Genomic DNA, 21,551 nt, shown 5'->3' with positions numbered 1-21,551 from the left:
TTTGACGAACTCACCGTTGCCAATTCTCCAAATGAAACCCTCCTTAGCCAATGCTATACCTTGGAGGCCTGCTAACGAAACTTCCTCATCTTCGTGGTCCTTGGAGAAATAAAAGGAAATCTTGTAATAATAGGTAGGAGGGGTTTAGCCGACACGAGACATGTCTCCAAAAGATGTAAGAATGAAATGATATCGATAGTTTTTTCTTGTTTGGGGAGGAAGGGGTGAGGAAAGGTGTATATCAATTCGCGAATGGTTGAGCTTATCTGCCAAAACCGTTGGTATATTTCTCAGATCAGGGGAATTGCACATTTGCCACACTTTTATTTTGTGCACTTTGCATATTTGCCACACCATGTGTTACTGACATGTGGCGATCATAGGGCAAATATGCAATAAAAAATGTGAAGTGTTGCAAATATAAGCCTTTTAGAAAGCTAAAATAGCTTTCTCCAAAAACTTATATTTTGAAATGTAGGAGTATTTTGCTGAAGCAGCAAAGGTATTTTGCGGGAGCAGACGTTCGGGAAGCAGGAAACTGTTCACACCAAACATCACCACCATTTCAAAATTCGAAAAAAGTTGCCCCAAGCCGCACCACAAAGCCTGAACGAAACGTTAGATAAAAAGATTCCAGTTCCAGAACCGGAAGCAGCCTCGCTCCACCCACAACAATGACGAGGAAGAACCTAGGCGAAACCAAAACCCCACCTTCGTCTACCTCGGTTCCTCCCCCACCGCCGGCGGAGCCCAAGATGGCGGCGACCATCGATGTCCTCGACAACGACGACCTCCGCGACATCCTCCGCCGTCTCCCCGCGGCCGACCTCCTCCGTGCCGCCCTCGCCTGCCACCGCTGGCGCCGCGTGGCCTCCCGTTGCTGCCCCCGCGCAGCCCCGCTCCTCGGCTACTTCTTCCACCCCACCAAGGACTCCGATCGAACCTGCTACGACGCCGTGTTCGACCCCCTCGACGCCTCCGTCCCGCGCCTCTCCCTCGACTTCGCCCCGGACGCCTCCAACTTCCAGCTCTACGACTCCCACCAAGGCCTCCTCCTCCTCGAACCGGCCGTCAAACTCCCCAAGGGCATCCTCCCCCGCTTCCTCGTCCTCGACCCGGCCACCCGCCGCCGCGTGCTCCTCCCGCCGCCCCCGCGCGACACGGTCCCCGACGACCGCATTTGGCGCGCCTCCAGGTACTACATCGGCTCCGCGCTCCTCTCCCGCGCGCACCCCAGCAGGCTCTCCTTCGAGGCCATCTGCTTCGCCATCGACGACGGGCACCCGCGCGCCTGGGTCGCGTCCGTCGACGACGGCGAATGCAGCTGGCGCGCGCTCCCACGGGACGAGGATGTCCTGGTCGAATTCGACCCCTGGTTGTTCGAGAAACGCGGCGTGCACGCCGCCGGGAAGATCTACTGGCACATCTGCAACTCCTGGCGCGTGCTCGTGCTGGACCCGTCCACGCTCAAGTTCTCCTACCTGCGGGCGCCGGACGCGCTGGGCTGCGCCAAGTACCGCGTCGGGGAGACGCCGGAGGACGGGCGCCTCTGCATCGTGACCGACGCCGAGAGCCAGCTGCAGCTCTGGGTGCGCGGGCAGACCAGGTGGAGCGACAGGGGCTGGCTTCTCGAGAGGAAAATCGTCGACTTGCGCGTGCTCTGCGACATGATGCCTGGCCTGCCCAATCACCCCATGTTCAGGACCCTCAGCGTCTGGCCCAGCGACATGGACGCCGCCCGCTCCGGGAAGGTTTTCATCAGAACCATGGGGTACGGCCGCTTCTCGTTCCATCTCGATACGGGCAAGCTCGAGCGTCTGTCCACGGAAACCGGCATGGATTACGGACACCCCATCTTCGCCTACTTTCTCGCATGGCCGCCCGCCTTCCTTGCTCCCGAGTACTGAATCCAGTTACTGTACTACTTGTAAGACCACCTTCCTCTCCTTTTTTCTTGTTCACCAATGTTACTTGCTCTTATACTATATATATGCTAGTCATATCACATCTATTCATGTGTTGTTCTTGCCTCGATCGACAAGCTTGTTGCATCTGCATAGTACCACAAGTAGGAAGCACAATTGTATCCCAGCGAATAGGATTCTAGGATTTGTTGGGTTGGGAGTTCATCCTGCATGATACTGAAGTGATTGTGCTCAGAGCTGCAATAATGGGTGACAATCAAAACTAAGTTTACTTTTGATATGTTCTGAACTTCTCGTCATAATTACTGTTGTTTACCATGTTTTTATGCTAGCAGCACAAGCCATAATTACATGTTTGCGACTTCACTTATTTTTGCCTCATGGTTTATAGTCTCTGGTTTCTGCACATGTTCATGTTCATGATCCTATCCTAGTGCTGTACTGCATCCCAGCGTTTCTCCATTTTAATGTGTGAATTGTTGATAAACGATTTGAATGAAAGTTTGACGCCATGCATTATAGTAACTTCAAGTGACCGGTTTTATATAGTACTACTTGATAAGTAATCCTGTCACCGGGGCGGACATAATGTATATACCAGTAATTATCTTGCTTATGGGTCGTAATGTTTGTTTTGGCATAACAGTTCTGTCAATTTGGTTTGAGTTCACTTACTCAGTTTGGTATGGAATTCTAAAATGCTGGGTGATTGTTATGCTGCTAATTCAGTGGGCTACAGGCTTGTTGCAAGTTCTCCACTAGACTTAGCTAATCTTTCTGAATCTTATGCCTAAGAAATCAGCATCCTGAGCCATACGTTTAGTTTGTACCATAATGTGTTTGTTCTCTTAGATAATTCTGTTTGTGGTAGTGGCTTGGGTAGTGTAGTCTTTATTACCCACGTTGATTTTATAACTACCACAGAGGGTGCAACTGTGTCTCTGCATTTTGCAGAATTTAGTCATTTAGAAGATCAAAGAGATTTTACTAGAAAGGATATAATTGGTGTCAAATATGCATATGACTATATATGGGTTGTTCATTGTGTCATTATTGGTAAATGAAATTGTAATGTTCACTCTATAAAATTAATCATTGGAGTTATTTTTGTGAACTTATTTACTTTAAGTTTAGGAGATAGATGATCTAGTTTAATTTGCTTGTGATCATACCTAATAGATCCTAGTACAGTTGAATTATTACAATCTTTCATATACTGAGCTGTTATCCCGTTTCCAGTTCCAAACAATGTACCCATAAGCTTAATGTTCTGTTACAACTCCATTTTATTTCTTTAACTAGTGGTTCTTCTTGTTTGCTCATATAAAATTCTGTCTGTTTGATTCGCTGCAAATTTGGTTGTTGACAATTCTGTCATTCTTATGATTTAGGGTGGTAACTTGCAATGCATTGGCGCAACTTTGTTTGGAGTCAGCTTGCATGCATCCTTCCATATCTAATTCTACTCACTACTTATGTGCTGCCATCTCCCTTTCAATCTGCACGCCGAGAAGCTCTGAGCATTGTGTGGTGTGTGCAGTATGAGACTATCTATGTAGTTTATTCATGCTATGTTATCTAAGCATCCTTTGGACAAGATGATATTTGGCCAGATGTACTGTCAAATTATGCTGAATTTGGACGAACCATGGTTTTGCTCGTATTCAGTAATATTTATCTTATTTCAAATCTAGTGTTGTTCCGCCGTGCCTTGGTAATTTGAGTGTTTGGGCACTTATGATGGTCAAATTAATTGCTTGAATTTGTATAGCAAGCCATAGTTCAGCATCAAGCAATTGGGTAGTACAAGGAGTGTTCTACAAACCTGGTGACATAGCTTGATTCTTCATTGCATTTAGCTTGTCTTCTGCAGACTATTAGGTAAGCAAACAATATTTTAAACCGCAAAACACTGATGTAGGGAGATAGATGAGCTGTTTAAATTGGAAGGCTTTCTTTAGCATGAAACTAGGATTTTCATTCTAACCTTTTTTTACCCAGTCTCTCCAGCAATTTTTCTGTGGCTCATGCTGTAGATGCACTTTGCATCACCAGCACGTCGCTGGATCACTTAAAAACCGAAAATGCTGGTCTACATATACTCGGCGTCCCGGTCCTATCACATGCGTTCACGCTGCCGGGAAGAGATCGCCGCTGCGTTCACGCTGCCGGGAAGATGTACTGGCACATCTGCAACTCCGGCCGCGTGCTCGTGCTGGACCCTGCCACGCTGCGCTTCTCCTACCTGGTGGCGCCGGCAGAGCTGGGGCCGTACGCCAAGTATCGCATCGGCGAGACACCGGAGGACGGGCGGCTTTGCCTGCTTGCCATGGGCAGCGATTCAAGGCAGCTGCAGCTCTGGGTGCGCGGCGAGGCCAGGTGCAGCGACAACGGGTGGCTTCTGGAGAGGGATATCATGGACATGCGCGTGGTGTGGGACGCGGTGCCAGGCCTGCCCACGGACCTGGAACGAAGGATCTTCAACCTTTGGCCCAGCGACATGGACGCCGGGCGCACCGGCAAGGCCTTCATCCAGACCTTTGGATACGGCCGCTACTCGGTACATCTGGACACCGGCAAGATGGAGCGCCTGGAGACCAAGGATGGCAAGGAGTACGGGCACCCCATCTACGCCTACTTCCTCGCCTGGCCGCCTGCGTTCCTTGCTGCAGATCAGTACTGAGTTCCCGTTAATTGGTAAAACCTCACCCCACTTCTCTGTTCCCCCTCTTCATGATGTGATGCCATGGTTGTTCATTCATCCAAGCATTCTGATTGGTCATGCGCGTAATTTCTAGTTCTACCATCATCGATCTGGCTAATTGCTTGGGTAGTTTGTTGCACGTGCATCATCAGGCCATATATAAGTCCACTAGATTTGGACATGCATGTGTTCTAGGATGTGCATAGTTATCAAGATTTCATCTTGCAAGATAGCTAGCCTACTGAATGGGTTCAAAGTGGTAAGGAATGTAAAGCAATCATTCCAGAATACATGTCTCTGTTTTGGAAACCCTGGTCACATAGATAAGAGATAATTAGAGATAATCTATGCTGGTGGTTTGCCAGAAGATTTAGTAATTTACAATGCAAGGGTGATTGCTTATATTATTTGGAAACAGGGTTGATTAATTGTTTACTTAACTCAAGGTCAAATTAGATACATGAAGCTAAAGTGTGTCATGGCTCGGCATGTTTTCTGGCTGGAACAGAAATATTAGCTCTGGCTAGTTTTGTACAGTATCTGTGCTTCTTAACTTCCCCTGAGAATTCCTAAGATACAGGTGTAAAATATGCAATATCATTGTGACACACGCCCCTTGAATTTTTGAAATAATCAAATACTGTTATTTGTTATGTTCCTTCGTAACTAGAACGAAGTAAACAAATATTTGTATTTACCGTAGAAGGGATCGAATATGTTTACTATTAGCTAAATTGTATATGAAAACATAGCTAGAAATATCCTTTTTTTTCCTGGCAGAACTGAAATTATTTGTGATTGTGTGTTTCCTACAATTAGATCACTTTTGAAGATAAAAGAAATCTGCAATGGATATTATTGGTGTATACCATATATATATTGTTAATCATCTCATTTTAAGTGCCTTTGTTCCCTGGAACTACCTTACATTTTGAAATTTTGATATTTTGAAATCACTAAGTACTGCCAGCGGTCATTTTATTTACTTATATATGCTGGGAGTCGCAGTCTACTTGTACATGAATTTTAAGTTTAACCATTTGATACAACAATCTTCTCGTATTAGCTCGGCATGTTTAATGGCTGGAAAAGGAATATTAGCTCTGGCTGCTTTTGTACAATATATGTGCTTCTTAACTTCCCATCAGAATCCAGGGCAGATATAGATATAAATATGTAATACTATCTTTGTGATGCACCCGCCTTAATTTTTTTCAAAGGAATCAAACATTGTTCTTTGTTATAGTCCTTCACAGCTAAAACAAAAAAACAAATATTTCTATTTAGCATACAAGGGATCAAACCCGTTAACTATTAGCTAAATTGTATATAAAAACAGAGCTACATTTTTTTTCGGGAAGAGCTACAATTATTTGGGACTTTGTGTTTCCTACAATTAGATCACTTTTGAAGATCAAAGAAATCTGGAAAGGATATTGTTGGTGTGGAACTTCCATGTCACTATTTATATATTGTTTATCATCTCATTTGTTGTTATGTGTCTTTGTTCTGTGGAACTACCTTACATTTTTGAAATTTTGATCTCTTGAAATCAAGAAATACTGACAGCACTTTAACGAAAAAACTAAATATTGTCAGAAGTAATTTTATTTACTTACATATGCTGGGAGTAGCAGTGTACCTATAGATGAATTTTCAGTTTAACCATTTGATACAACACCCTTCTCATAATTCTAAGTATTTTTCACTTCATCTGAATCTGTATAATTTCTCAGATAACTCTTTCCAAAAGTCTTTAATTCGAAGAGTGACTATTCATGCATGTACCAAATTGTTTTATGCATGAGCTTATTTACTTTGTTACAGACCATTTTAGTATTTAATCGATCGCTTTCCGGTTTGTTCACAGTATTCTAATAGTTTGAACCACATCAAATTTGGCTCCTGGCCTATGATTCTGTCTCTTCTGTGATACACTGATACTACTATCATTTTTGTTTGTGCCTGGCAGAGCTAAAATTATCGGTGATTGTGTGTTTCCTACAATTAGATCAATGGTTAAGATAAAAAAAATTGAAACGATATTTTTGCTGTGGTACTTTCATGTGACTATTTATATAGTGTTTATCATCTCATTTGCCGTTGAGTGCCTTTGTTCCCAGGAAGTACCTCACATTTTGAAATTTTAATCTGTTGAAATCACTGAATATTTCATTTTATTTACTTATATGCTGGGTGTAGCAGTCTACATATAGACGAATTTTTATTTTAACCATTTGATACAACACTCTTCTCATAATTCTCAGATTTTTTCACTTCATCTGAATTTGTACAATCTCAGAAAACATTTTCCAAAAATCTTTAATTGGAAGAGTGACTATTCATACCTGTCCCAAATCGTCTTATATGTGAGCTTATTTTTTTTACAAACCATTTTAGTTTTTGATCGATCGTTGTCTGGTTTGTTCCAGTATTCTAATAGTTTGATCCATAACTCGTGGCTAATGTTTCTGTCATTTTTTTGCTTCAGGGTGCTGAGTCTGCAACTTGTGTTTGAGATCAGCTCACATCTCTTCATCTCTGGGTCAAAGTTCCATCTGCACCTTCACTCAGGGCAAGAGGAAGAAGATAGTTGCAAAGACTATTGATGCCGTGCATCATTAATTTTCATGGTTGTGTGATGGATGATCAAATTTGTACGCGTGGGATAGTCCCAAGTTTAAATTTGGGTAGCACCGCATGGTAGTTTTGTTTCAGCATTGCTGTTATCCCATTTGTGTACCTTATCTCCTGTATACATCTACAGCCTTTTAACTTGAGAAAGCTTGCTGCCATTTTAATCATCCCGTGCTCGGGAACAATTGAACTCCGAGGTTAATTATCTCAGGCAAGACAAGTCGCACATTGCCTAGTGTTGCAACCTCAGATATCTAGTACTGTATCTGATTAATAAATCCTTCAATGAAGTAGCGCATAAACAAGCTTAGGAAGCCTACAGACTTTATCATATAGGAACTTGTCTTTTCTCTTGTTTAGGAGCTAGTCATAAAAGAGATAACTGCCCGTTGCAGTAAATCTCTCAAGTCTGAATGTGCATGGTCGCACATTGTTGTATGTAACTTATTAATAACTTCAAAAAATGGTTTTAATTTTCAAAAAAAAACATATATCTAGTATCTAGTTATGAGAAATCAGTATATCAAAATCCGCTAAGAGCATACTACCCGCGTCTTTCAAATGGCGTCCGATGCACAGACCGTTTCGGGGATGCCTCTACAAAGCGTTTCGGGGATGCCTCTGCAAAGCGGCATCCCGCAAACTGGGTTTAAAAAAAACTTGAACTTGAGGCTAGCCGGAAAATAGCCAATTTCATTCAAATTTCTTCAATTTTACAAGTTTGAATAAAATACGTTGAAATTTTAAAACCTAAACAATCGTGATGTGGGTTGGCGTCAGAACCACTCCGCGTCGATGGGTCCTCCTTCTCCTTGACGGTTGCTTTGCTCCTGCGCAGCCACGGCTCTTGCTCTCCCGCCGCGCTGGCTGCCAGCTATGCTAGTCCCCTCATCGGCCGTAAGGTCGACAAGTTTGACGGACTTGCTGGCCGACCACGCTATGCCAAAGGAGAGTGACGCCTCCCAAGTGCGTCGGTCGTTCATCGAGTTGACCGGGGCCTATCTACCATTGTCTTCACGGGTGGTGCTCTGAGTGGCGGCGGTACTCTGAGTGGTTAGGGTTTGAGAGGCGGTTTGTGAGCCGTCCCAATGGTGCCGAGACCTATTTATCGCCAGGAGCAGGTGAGTAGAGGCCGGTGCATAGAATTTCTTGCGGCGCGTGGGAAACCCGCTGCTGGCGCGTAGGAAAGTGAAGCGGCGACGACGAGGCACGTCTGCGCAGCTGATAGGGGAACCGGCGCCGCCATAATGAGGCAGACCGGTCGCCTAAAGTATTTATTAATGCTAACTGTCGAGTGTGCCGATTACATGGCTGGCCCAACCTACTAAATCTAATGTGTCATGCCGCGCGACTCGTGTTTCCTGCGCCATGCCATCCCTTGTGGGTTGGGAACTGCAAATGAACGCCGAACAGGATATTGGGTCATGCCAGATGCAAAACTATTTTTGTTCTGCCCGCTCCAAAATGCTTTGGATGCCCCGCACGGCTTGGATGCTCTAAGATGTGTAGGAGCAAGAAAGAAAGAGATGACATTGTGTTTTGGCTCATAGTTCCAAATACATATATTATGAAAAATATATTTTAAAACCTTTGCACAATTTGCTTCTGCTCTGGATAAAACAAGTCAAAATTAATTGGCAAGGGCTCGACGATTAAGGGAATTGCTTAAACAATCTTAGGCAAACCCTCTCCTAGTGGAAGAATAGATAGCTACTATTTATACTGGAACGAGAGGATATCTGGATTGAACAGGTAAATAAGTTTCTGGATGACTTACATAAACACCTAAAGATACATTAAAAAATCTATTAAAAAATCATGGGTATACATCCAGCCATAAGTATACAAAAATATGTGAAGAAAAGACATATTTTCTGGACTGTGTAAAAAAGAAAAAGATATATCTCATGAGAAACCATTTTTGAGCACCAAAAATTATATTTTTTTTACACATGTCATAATAAATGTCATTCTTTCGTGAAACTTTGTGTATGAACATAGAATATGTGGATGTGTGCCTGAAAAGTTTTTTCAGAAATTTTTAACATTTTAAAGTATATTTTTGAATAATATGTATGTCTACGCTATGAACCTAAATAGATTTCCGTATAAAGACTAATAATTGGATAATAGCTTAGAATTAAGAAAAATAATGCATCCAGTCCGGTGTGACTTTGTACGATTTTGTGACTGATCCCAACGTTGGAAAATAATGTGCCCATCCTCTATAACAGGGAGGTCTGTAGTCACTCTGCTTCAGACGCCAACCATGCCGCAGAAGAACAGAGGCAAAACCAAAAAGAAAGCCAAGGCCAGGACCAAAACCCCACCTTTCTCCAACTCGGTTCCTCCCGCACCGCCGGTGGAGCCGGAGGCGACGGCACCGGCGACGAACGATGTCCTCGCCGAGGACTCCCTCCGCGACATCCTTGGCCGCCTCTCCGTCGCCGACCTTCTCCGGGCCGCGCTCGCCTGCCACCGCTGGCGCCGCGCCGCCTCACGCTGCCTCCCCCGCTCCGCTCCTCTCCTCGGCTACTTCTTCCACCCCAGCGAGCCCGGTTTGCCGCCGCCCCAGACCTTTTGCAAGGATTCCGATACCCACGCCGCGTTCGCTCCCTTCGGCCCCTCCTCGCCGCGCCTCTCCCTCGACTTCGCTCCCAACTCCGACCGCTACGTCATCTGCGACTCCCACCAGGGCCTCCTGCTCCTCGAATCGGTCATGAAGCAGCCTGACGGCACCCTCCCTCGCTTCCTCGTCCTCGACCCGGCCAGCCGCCGCCGCGTGCTCCTGCCAGCGCCGCCGCGCCACACGCTGCCCGACGACCGCCGCTGGCGCGGCTCCAGGCACTACGCCGGCTGCGCGCTTCTCTCCCGCACGCACCCGGGCCCGGGCGGCCTCTGCTTCGAGGCCGTCTGCTTCACCATCGACGGCGGGCACCCGCGCGCCTGGGTGGCTTCCTTCGACGACGGCAAGTGCGTCTGGCGCGCGCTCCCGCGGGCCACGGACATCGACGTCGATTTCGACCCCTACTGGTTCGAGACCAGCTGCGTGCACGCGGCGGGGAACCTCTACTGGCACATCTGCAACTCCGCCCGCGTGCTCGCGCTCGATCCCGCCACGCTGCGCTTCTCCTACCTGCTGGCGCCGGACATCTACGACTGCTCCACGCTCCGCGTCGGGGAGACGCCCGAGGACGGGCGGCTCTGCATCCTGGCCGTGGCGAACGAGGGCACGCAGCTGCAGCTCTGGGTCCGCGGCAAGTCCAGGCGGAGCGACAACGGCTGGGTTCTCGGGAGGGAAATCATGGACATGGATGTGGTGTACGACGCCGTGCCAGGCCTGCCCGAGCACGACCAGAAGCACAGGTCCATATGTGTTTGGCCAAGCGACATGGACGCCGCTCGCACTGGGAAGGCCTTCATCAGGACTTGGGGATACGGCCGCTACTCCTTCGATCTCAACACTCGCAAGATGGAGCGCCTGGTGACGAAACGTGGCAAGAACTACGGCCATCCCATGTTCGCCTACTTCCCTGCCTGGCCGCCTGCGTTCCTCGCTGCTCCAGATCAGCACTGACTCTTCCTGCAGGTAATTGCTTGCTAAAACCCCGCTCCCTTCTTCTAAATATGCCATTAATTTTTGTCTATCCACCATGTGATACTTTCGTTGATCATTTTTCATGTGTTGTCTCGAGTATGTTGTATGTTGTTGGATGTGCGGTTGGGAACACAAGAGTATCTGTACCTTCTAGTATTTGTACCAAGTACTTCCTCCGGTCTTTTTTAATTAACTCAAATTTAGTACAAAGTGCACTAAATTCAAGTCAATTAAAAGAGACCCGAGGGCGTAGTTCAAAAATACATCTGTTTTGGATGTTCTGATATGATCAGTCTTTTTCAGTTCCAGTTTATTTGTAATGTTGGTTTGAGATAATTCTAGATGGTATATGTTGATGCTAGAATAACTTATAGCATACTTGTACCTAGCATTCCTAAGATTTCACGATTGCAAGTAATTTTGATGTCATCCTGTGCATCATGTTCCCTTTTAGCGACTTGCTTTAGTGTGCTGTTATTTCCAGGAATATCATTTCTCAAATTATTTTACTAGTATAATGAGGTTTGGGGTTAACCTCAGATCTCTGAAATGAAGGGGTTGGCTCATGCTTTTTGTTTATTATACCTTAAACTATTGTTTCAGTGATGCTCACTCATGATTGCAACTTTTTCACCTTTTTTAGTAGCATGTACGATTCATATGCATGGAAGCTCCCAAATATTGGCAGTTATACAAATTAGTACGTTTATGTTTGCAACAGGAATATTAGCTCTTGATCGAAACTTCTGCTTGCATTTATCTTAACTTCCCACGAAAATGGCAGGCGAATAGAAATAGTATGCAAAATCAATGTGATGCGTGCACCATCATTTGTTGAAGGATGCTATATTGCTCTTTGTTATGGTCCTGAACAACTAAAAATGAAGTGCTACTTGTTATGCCAACTAATCTCAGCCTTTAATGGATTTAATTCTGTATACAAAAAAGAGAGAGTGAGAGCTGGAAACAACCATGCATGATCCAACCCAATTATATTATGCTCTTCTCATAATTCTCAGCATTTTTCTAGATCATCTGAAGTGTGCACACTGTCAGCAAGTTCTTTCAGTTAAAGAAAATATTTGATTACAAGAGAGGCTACTCATGCCTGTTCTGAATTTTTAATACCACGTACCTGGGTAGAGTTCTGGTTACAAATCAGTTGGGTGTTGAACCGTCAATGCTTTCTATTTGTTCACAAGTTTGTACTATGATATGCTTTTCATATTTTTGAGAACTAATTTTTGCACCATTGCCATCATATCTCACAATTTTATGGATTGCAATTTGTAATGACCCCCCCTGCTTTGTTACATGTTGGCTTTTGTTCCGCCCTGAGATGACTCATGCATGATTGGAGCTTGCATATCTGCTACGAAAGTTTTAGTGTAGCAGCATATAACTTAGAATGTAGAATTCATATGCATGTAATCTGCCAATATGTTTATTGTTTGCAACAGAAATATTAGCTCTTGAACAATACTTGATGCATTTGTCTTTACTCCCCGCGAGAGTGGCTATCGGATGCTAGTATGGAAAATCTGTGTGATGCATGTACCCTGATTTGTTGAAGAATCAAATAGTGTTATTTCTTATTGTCTTGAACAACTATAAATGGAAGTTTCCATTTTCTGTAAAGAAAAAAAATTGCTAATCCCCTATTTTGGAAGCCCTGGTCACATAGGTAAGAGATAATTAGAGATAATCTTTGCTGGTGGTAGAAGATCTAATAGCATAGCACACCCCTGTACTTCCTCTACTTGGTTCGTGTCTCTAGAACAAAAAAATCTACTTACCGCACGAGGGATCAAATCCGCTAAAGCTAAATTCTGTACGAAAACAGAGCTACAAATATCCTTTTTCGTTTGTGCCTTGCAGATCTAGAGTTAAACATGATTGTGTGTTTCCTACAATTAGATCACTTTTGAAGATCGAAGAAATCTGGAAAGGATATTATTGGTGTATACTATTTATATATACTGTTAATCATCTCATTTGCTGTTAAGTGCCTTTGTTCCCTGGAACTACCTTACATTTTGAAATTTTGACTGTTGAAATCACTAAGTACTGTCAGAGGCCATTTTGTTTACTTATATATGCTGGGAGTAGCAGTTTTCATGTAGATGAATTTTCAGTTTAACAATTTGATACGATACCCTTCTCGTATTAGCTCGGCATATCTGTGCTTCTGAATTTCCCATCAGAACCAGGGCAGATATAGATGTAAAATATGTAAAATCTCGTGAGGCACGCGCCTTGATTTTTTTTTCAAAGGAATCAAATACTGTTATTTGTTATAGTCCTTCACAACTAAAAAAAAGAAAAAATATATTTCTAATCCGTTAACTATTAGCTAAATTGTAAACGAAAACAGAGAATAATCCTTTTTTTCCTGGCAGAACTGAAATTATTCGTGACTTTGTGTTTTCTACAATTAGATCACTTTTAAAGATCAAAGAAATCTGGAAATAAGATTGTTGGTGTGGAACTTCCATGTGACTATTTTATGTTGTTTATCATCTCATTTGCTGTTAAGTGTCTTTGTTCCGTGAAACTACCTTAAAATTTTGAAATATTGATCTGTTGAAATCAATAAATACTGACAGCACTTAACGAAAAAACTAAATATTTTCGGCAGTCATTTTGTTTACTTACATATGCTGGGAGTAGCAGTCTACCGGTAGGTGAATTTTCAGTTTAACCATTTGATACAACACCTGTCTCATAATTCTCAGTATTTTTCACTTCATCTGAATATGTATAATCTCTAAGATAATCCTTTCGAAACTCTTTGATTGGAAGAGTGGCTATTCATGCATGTCCCAGATTGTTTTATACATGAGCTTATTAATTTTGTTACAGACCATTTTAGTTTTTGATCGATCGCTTTCCGGTTTGTTCACAGTATTCTAATAGTTTGATCCACAGAAAATTTGGCTCCTGGCATATGATTCTGTCTCTTTTTTGATTCAGGGTGCTGAGTGCGCAACTTGTGTTTGAATTCAGCTCACACCTTTCATCTCGTGGTCCAAGTTCCATCTGCACCTTCACTCAGCGCAAGCGGAAGAAGACCACCTTGTTATGTATCAAGACTAGCTAAACGATGTGAGCGCTATGACTAGATGATACTACATGCAAAGACTATTTATGGCCCTTTGTTTTGACTGATATCCTACTGCCCTGCATCATTAACTTTCATGGCTGTGTGATGGATGATCAAATTTGTACGTGTGGGATAAGTTTAAATTTAGTGTAGCACAGCATGGTATCTTAGTTTCAGCATTGTTGTTTTCTCATTTGCGGGTACCTTATCTCCTGCATACATCTACTGCCTTTTAAGAGAAAGCTTGCTGCCATCTTAAGCACCCCGTGCTCGGAACACAGTCCGACTTCAAAGTTTTAACAATTGAACTCCAAGGTTATCTGTGACAAGACAAGCCGGACATTGCCTAGTGTTGCAGTGAACGTTTGTGCTAAAATATGTGCAACCTCATCATATATCATATATCTAGTAATGAGCAATAAGCAGATCAAAATCCACTAACATGTGTAGGAGTAATAAAAAAGACTAATAATTAGTAATTGATTTTTTTCGATAAAGAGAATATATTAATATCAAGAGATACCAATTACACCCAGTTTCTGCAACAACGCAATACCCTAATGGTAGTATGTGCACACAGCAAAAAAAAAAGGAAACTAAGAAAAGAAAAGTCCTACCGTATACCTCCACCACCAATACAACACTTAAACAAGCGCCGTTTTCGCCCGATTAAAGATCTTAGTTTTTCACTCTGAAGATAGTCTTTACTCTCAAAATAATGCCTCGCCATTCCCAAGCATAACCAATTAAGGTCAGACCTTGGATTTTTATCCTAAAAGGTAAGACTCTAAACTTCTTGCATATTGTAGCTGCGAAGCCCAGAACACCAAGCAAGGTCATCATGATATTCTCCACCTTTGACTTCACTATGGACCAAAATGTCATATGGTTGAAACACAAAGCGAGCTTCGCGCCGCTCCCTCCAGAATCAAACTGTCTGTTACGTTCGCCAGTGGTGTCGTCGTGGTGAATAGACAGATGCCATAGGATGGCTTAAGTTGGGGCCGAATGGACGCTAGAGGATTCGGGAGAGGGTTTGGTTAACAGAGGGGTGAACCTCGGATGGATTCCGGTATCTTTATTGATGAACTTGGCCTTGGCCAGAGGTTGAAGATGAACAGTACAAGCTCCTATCTCGCGTCTCTTGCGTATCTGCCCGCGATGGGGTGTTCCCCCTCTCCTTATATAGGGGAGAGGGTGGCTTACAAGGGAAGGAACCCTAATGGTATCTTTGACTGGACAAACTACTTTACAAAGCTTCTTTGGCCTCAGATGACGCCGGTATGTCTTTAATCAGGGAGCGGTGGATGCTTTAGCGTCATCTTCTACTTTGGCGTCAGGCTTCGTTTAAAGCTACTTTGCTTAGCTCATCCTTGCCCTCTAGCCTCGGAGAGAATCTTTGACCAGAGTGCCGACAGGCTACAGTGAAAATCATACCGGTGCTCCGGTACCTCTCTTGTTCCCCAAGTTCCGGTATACCCCTCCCGGGATACCGGCAGGTTTTAACTTGGTTCTTGCCAATCTCAGAAACCATCCGGATTGATCTACAATCCGGTATCTTTAAGAAAGAATCATGGCAACTTCGCCATGCCTTTGGCCTACCGGGGGCCATCCCCCCGACATTAGTCCCCGAAGCTGGTATAGTCCGGCAGACTCTGTCTGACGGACCATGCCAGGTTCCCAAACCAACGTGCCGGATTAATCCTTCCGGCTTCCATTTAAACTCTTCCGGCGCACCTGCCGGACTTAAACCCTCACATTTCAACCGAACCTCCGGTATCTTTTTCCGGTAGCTTAGCTATTAAACTTCCTCGGTGAAGTCGAGAATATCTCGGGTATAGTGCCTGTCAGAGACATGCACACTGTTTCTGACGCGCCAGTGCCAGAGGTCACTTCCCTTCGGTTTCTGCGCCCGTATTTAATGTGCCACATCGGATCCCCACCGCCGTTCCGGATCCGTGCGGCCTTCCTGTGGCATCTTGGTTTCTCGCGTGTATTCCTGTGCCACGTGGCGGCCCACGAGGCGAAGCGCCGTGGCCCAGCGGTTGCTGGCCCACGAACCTCTCCCCCTATTTAAGGGCACGACGGTTCTCCCTCTTCTTCTTCTTCTTCGCATTCACCAAGTTCTCGCGCACCCAGAGCTTCTTCCCGTTGCGCTCCTCTCCACCGCCGCTCGTCGTCGAAGCCCTTTCCTCCGACGAAACGCCGAAGGAGCTCCGCAGGGCCTTGCCTCGCTGAGATTCGCCGAAGGACTGCGCCTCTCCTACTCTGAGCGCCTCTCGGCACTCCCTCTTCTCCCTCGTTTCCGTTTGCCACTCCTTCAAGCTCGCCCTACTCCGACGGCCGTCGTCCTCTTCGCTCTCCGTCGCCATTCTCAGGTCAGTCTCGCAGACGAATCTCGAATCTCTTCTTTCCTTTAGTCGAGCTGCCCTTGGGTCGGTAGTTTATTTATCTTCCCCTTTCTTTTGTTTTTTCTCTTACTCGTAGATCTTCGCGAGGGGATAGATCCGGGGAAAGTTGTTTCTAGGTAGAACTTGGACTTAATCAGAGAATGTCTTCCGAGGATTACGTATCGGAAACTCCTGGTAGTAGCCACCAAAGCGAGAATCCCACCGTCTCTTCCGGAGGGGAGACTCCGGTGACCCAAGCTTCCGACGGGCTCACAGCCGACATGGCTCAGATGGAAAACGACTCTGATACGTCTCAAACGTATCTATAATTTCTTATGTTCCATGCTAGTTTTATGACAATACTCACATGTTTTACATACACTTTATATCATTTTGATGCATTTTCCGGCACTAACCTATTAACAAGATGCCGAAGCGTCGGCTCTCGTTTTCTCGCTGCTTTTGGTTTCAGAAATCTTACACAGGAAAATATTCTCGGAATTGGACGAAACAAAAGCCCACGGTCTTATTTTCCACGGAGGCTTCCAGAACACCGAAGAGGAGACGAAGAGAAGCCACGAGGCCTCCACACCACAGGCCGGCGTGGGCCCAGCCCTGGCCGCGCCGCCATGTGGTGTGGGCCCCTCGGCCGCCTCCCGACTCTGCCCTTTCGCCTATAAAAACTCTCCGTCGCGAAAACCCTAGTGCCGAGAGCCACGATACGAGAAAAGTTACTGTGGCGCCGTCGCCGCCAATCCCATCTTGGGGGATTCTGGAGATCGCCTCCGGCACCCTGCCGGAGAGGGGAATCATCACCGGAGGGCTCTACATCATCATGCCCGCCTCCGGATTGATGCGTGAGTAGTTCATCCCTGGACTATGGGTCCATAGCAGTAGCTAGATGGTTGTCTTCTCCTCTTGTGCTATCATGTTTAGATCTTGTGAGCTGCCTATCATGATCAAGATCGTCTATTTGTAATGCTACATGTTGTGTTTGTTGGGATCCGATGAATATGGAATACTATGTCAAGTTGATTATTGATCTATCGTATGTGTGTTGTTTATGATCTTGCATGCTCTCCGTTGCTAGTAGAGGCTCTGGCCAAGTTGATACTTGTGACTCCAAGAGGGAGTATTTATGCTCGATAGTGGGTTCATGCCTCCATTGAATCTGGGACAGTGACAAAAAGTTCTAAGGTTGTGGATGTGCTGTTGCCACTAGGGATAAAACATTAATGCTTTGTCTAAGTATATCTGTGTTGATTACATTATGCACCATACTTAATGCAATTGTCTGTTGTTTGAAACTTAATACTGGAAGGGGTGCGGATGCCAACCCGAAGGTGGACTTTTTAGGCATAGATGCATGCTGGATAGCGGTCTATGTACTTTGTCGTAATGCCCTAAGTAAATATCATAGTAGTCATCATGATATGTATGTGCATTGTTATGCCCTCTCTATTTTTCAATTGCCCAACTGTAATTTGTTCACCCAACATGCTATTTATCTTATTGGAGAGACACCACTAGTGAATTGTGGACCCCGGTCCATTCTTTTACATCTGAAATACAATCAACTGCAATCTCTGTTCTCTGTTGTTCTTCACAAGCAAACATAATTCTCCACACCATACGTTTAATCCTTTGTTTACAACAAGCCGGTGAGATTGACAACCTCACTGTTAAGTTGGGGCAAAGTATTTTGATTGTGTTGTGCAGGTTCCACGTTGGCGCCGGAATCCCTGGTGTTGCGCCGCACTACACTCCTTCACCAACAACCTTCACGTGGCCTTCATCTCCTACTGGTTCGATAACCTTGGTTTCTTACTGAGGAAAAACTTGCTGTTGTACGCATCACACCTTCCTCTTGGGGTTCCCAACGGACGTGTGCTTCACGCGTTATCAAGCTCTTTTTCTGGCGCCGTTGCCGGGGAGATCAAGACACGTTGCAAGGGGAGTCTCTCACATCCAATCTCTTTACTTTGTTTATTGTCTTGCTTTACTTTACTTTATTTTCTGTTTTGTTTGCTTTCTCTATATCAAAAATACAAAAAAATTAGTTACTTGCATTTACTCTATTTTATTTTCTGTCTTGTTTGCTTTATATCAAACACACAAAAAATAGTTACTTGCATTTACTTTATTTACCTTTGTTTATTTCATCATGCTTCGTCCTAAGTTCGCTTTGAAAGATATACAAGTAGGGCATGGATCCATCATTGGAAGGGATAATATAGAAGAATTTTTCACTCATGTTAGTACGGTTAAAGATTTTGAAGATAGATCCTTGGTAGAACTTGCTCCTACTTATGAAATTGCTACTGCCTCTTTAGTGCACATGTTGGAAGCTAGATTTGTTAATCTTAATCCTATAATGCAACATATGTTTCTTACACTCGGTGATATGGAAGAAGGAGAAAAGAAAGATTTTGTTTTAGAAACCCTTCTTAGAGAATTTGAAGATGTAGCTAGAGAAGCTAGGAAAGTCTTTATTAAACATAAGATGCTTGGGTGATTTACCAATTTTGCAAATACCCTTGAAAAGATGGAAAAAAGATAGGCTAAAATATACTAATAAAACCAATTGTGAAGGGGAGATTAAAATACCAATACCTCATAAACTCATAGGAACGCATGAGGCACTAGAAAAGAATTTTGCTTGGATTGTTCCTGAAATTTTTTTTGAGGAGGATAGTAAGCCCAAGAGTAACGAAAGAGGAGTTCCTTACATAGATAAGATACAATGCATAGTTGATAAAACTCCAAATTATGATATTGATGCTTCATCTCTTGATAATACTTGAGTTACACTTTGTGCGCCTAGCTGAAAGGCGTTAAAGAAAAGCGCTTATGGGAGACAACCCATCATTTTATTTCTGCAATTTTTGTTTTATATTTGTGTCTTGGAAGTTGTTACTACTGTAGCAACCTCTCCTTATCTTTATTTTATTGCATTGTTGTGCCAAGTAAAGTCTTTGATAGTAAGGTTGATACTAGATTTGGATTTCTGCGCAGAAACAGATTTCTTACTATCACGAATTTGAGTAGAACTCTCTGATATGTACGAAACTTTCATTCAATTTGAGCTTCTTCATCTGAGCACGTTAAGTGCCTCTAAAAAATTCGTCTTTACGGACTGTTCTGTTTTGACAGATTCTGCCTTTTATTTCGCATTGCCTCTTTTACTGTGTTGGATGGATTTCTTTGTTCCATTAACTTTCAGTAGCTTTGGGTGATGTCCAGAAGTGTTAGGAATGATTGTGTCCTCTCTAAACATGTGAATTTTTGATTATGCACTAACCCTCTAATGAGTTTGTTTTGAGTTTGGTGTGGAGGAAGTTTTCAAGGATCAAGAGAGGAGGATGATATAATATGATCAAGAAGAGTGAAGAGTCTAAGCTTGGGGATGCCCCCGTGGTTCATCCCCGCATATTTCAAGAAGACTCAAGCATCTAAGCTTGGGGATGCCCAAGGCATCCCCTTCTTCATCGACAACTTATCAGGTCACCTCTAGTGAAACTATATTTTTATTCCGTCACATCTTACGTGCTTTACTTGGAGCGTCTGTATCCTTTTATTTTTGTTTTTGTTTGAATAAATTCGGATCCTAGCATTCTTTGTGTGGGAGAAATACACGCTCCGCTGTTTCATATGAACACTGGTGTTCTTAGCTTTACTTTTAATGTTCATGGTGAAGGTTGAAAATTGCTTCGTTCATTGCTATTTGATTGGAAACAAAAAATGCTCCATGTGGTAATTGGTATATTGTCTTGAATAATTTGATACTTGGCAATTGTTTTGAGCTCTCAAATAGATCATGTTTAAGCTCTTGCATCATGTAGTGTTGAACCTAGTAGTGGAGAACTATCGTAGAGCTTGTTGAAATTTGGTTTGCATGATTGGTCTCTCTAAAAGTCTAGATATTTTCTGGTAAAGGTGTTTGAACAACAAGGAGACAATGTAGAGTCTTATAATGCTTGCAATATGTTCTTATGTAAGTTTTGCTATACCGGTTCATACTTGAGTTTGCTTCAAACAACCTTGCTAGCCAAAAGCCTTGTACTGAGAGGGAATTCTTCTCGTGCATCCAAAACCTTGAGCCAAAACCCATGCCATTTGTGTCCACCATAAATACCTACTACATGGTATTTCTCTGCCATTCCAAGTAAATTGCTTGCGTGCTACCTTTAAAATTTCATTCCTTATCTTTGCAATACATAGCTCATGGGAAAATAGCTTAAAAAACTATTGTGGTATTTAATATGTTGCTTATTGATGCGTGTAGTTGACACGTCCGTTGGGAACCCCAAGAGGAAGGTGTGATGCGCACAGCGGCAAGTTTCCCTCAGTTAGAAACCAAGGTTTAATCGAACCAGTAGGAGTCAAGAAGCACGTTGAAGGTTGATGGCGGCGGGATGTAGTGCGGCGCAACACCGCAGATTCCGGTGCCAACGTGGAACCTGCACAACACAACCAAAGTACTTTGCCCCAACGAAACGGTGAGGTTGTCAATCTCACCGGCTTGCTGTAACAAAGGATTAACCGTATTGTGTGGAAGATGATTGTTTGCGAGAGAAAACAGTAGAAACAAGTATTGCAAGCAGATTTGTATTTCAAGTATTAAAAGAATGGACCGGGGTCCACAGTTCACTAGAGGTGTCTCTCCCATAAGATAAAAGCATGTTGGGTGAACAAATTACAGTCGGGCAATTGACAAATAGAGAGGGCATAACAATGCAGATACATGACATGATAAGTATAGTGAGATTTAATTGGGCATTACGACAAAGTACATAGACCGCCATCCAACCGCATCTATGCCTAAAAAGTCCACCTTCGAGGTTATCATCCGAACCCCTCCAGTATTAAGTTGCAAAGCAACGGACAATTGCATTAAGTATGGTGCGTAATGTAATCAACAACTACATCCTCGGACATAGCGCCAATGTTTTATCCCTAGTGGCAACAAGCACAACACAACCTTAGAACTTTCGTCACTCGTCCCGGTGTCAATGCGGGCATGAACCCACTATCGAGCATAAATACTCCCTCTTGGAGTTAAAAGTAAAAACTTGGCCAGAGCCTCTACTAGAAACGGAGAGCATGCAAGATCATAAACAACACATGTATAATAACTTGATAATTAACATGACATGGTATTCTCTATCCATCGGATCCCGACAAACACAACATA

General features: G+C 43.8%; 2 protein-coding genes across 2 annotated transcripts; both read left to right on the top strand.

Annotated features, from left to right (window-relative positions):
* Positions 1-674: 674 nt before the first annotated feature.
* Positions 675-1,907, top strand: LOC124651236. The gene has a single exon (XM_047190355.1). It carries the CDS (start codon positions 675-677, stop codon positions 1,905-1,907), a length of 1,233 nt encoding a protein of 410 aa, XP_047046311.1.
* A 7,628-nt stretch (positions 1,908-9,535) lies between these two features.
* On the top strand, positions 9,536-10,843 carry LOC124656254. The gene has a single exon (XM_047195033.1). The coding sequence runs from the start codon at positions 9,536-9,538 to the stop codon at positions 10,841-10,843; it is 1,308 nt and encodes a 435-aa protein (XP_047050989.1).
* The last annotated feature ends 10,708 nt before the right edge of the window (positions 10,844-21,551 follow it).

This window comes from Lolium rigidum, chromosome 5 (assembly GCF_022539505.1).
Source record: "Lolium rigidum isolate FL_2022 chromosome 5, APGP_CSIRO_Lrig_0.1, whole genome shotgun sequence".
NCBI lineage: Eukaryota > Viridiplantae > Streptophyta > Magnoliopsida > Poales > Poaceae > Lolium > Lolium rigidum.
Note: the sequence above shows the minus strand (reverse complement) of the source record. Positions and strands in the feature narration are given on the sequence as shown.

Excerpts from the sequence above, each read along its gene's own strand:
- LOC124651236 (XM_047190355.1), top strand. The coding sequence starts at position 675 with ATGACGAGGAAGAACCTAGGCGAAACCAAAACCCCACCTTCGTCTACC.
- LOC124656254 (XM_047195033.1), top strand. The coding sequence starts at position 9,536 with ATGCCGCAGAAGAACAGAGGCAAAACCAAAAAGAAAGCCAAGGCCAGG.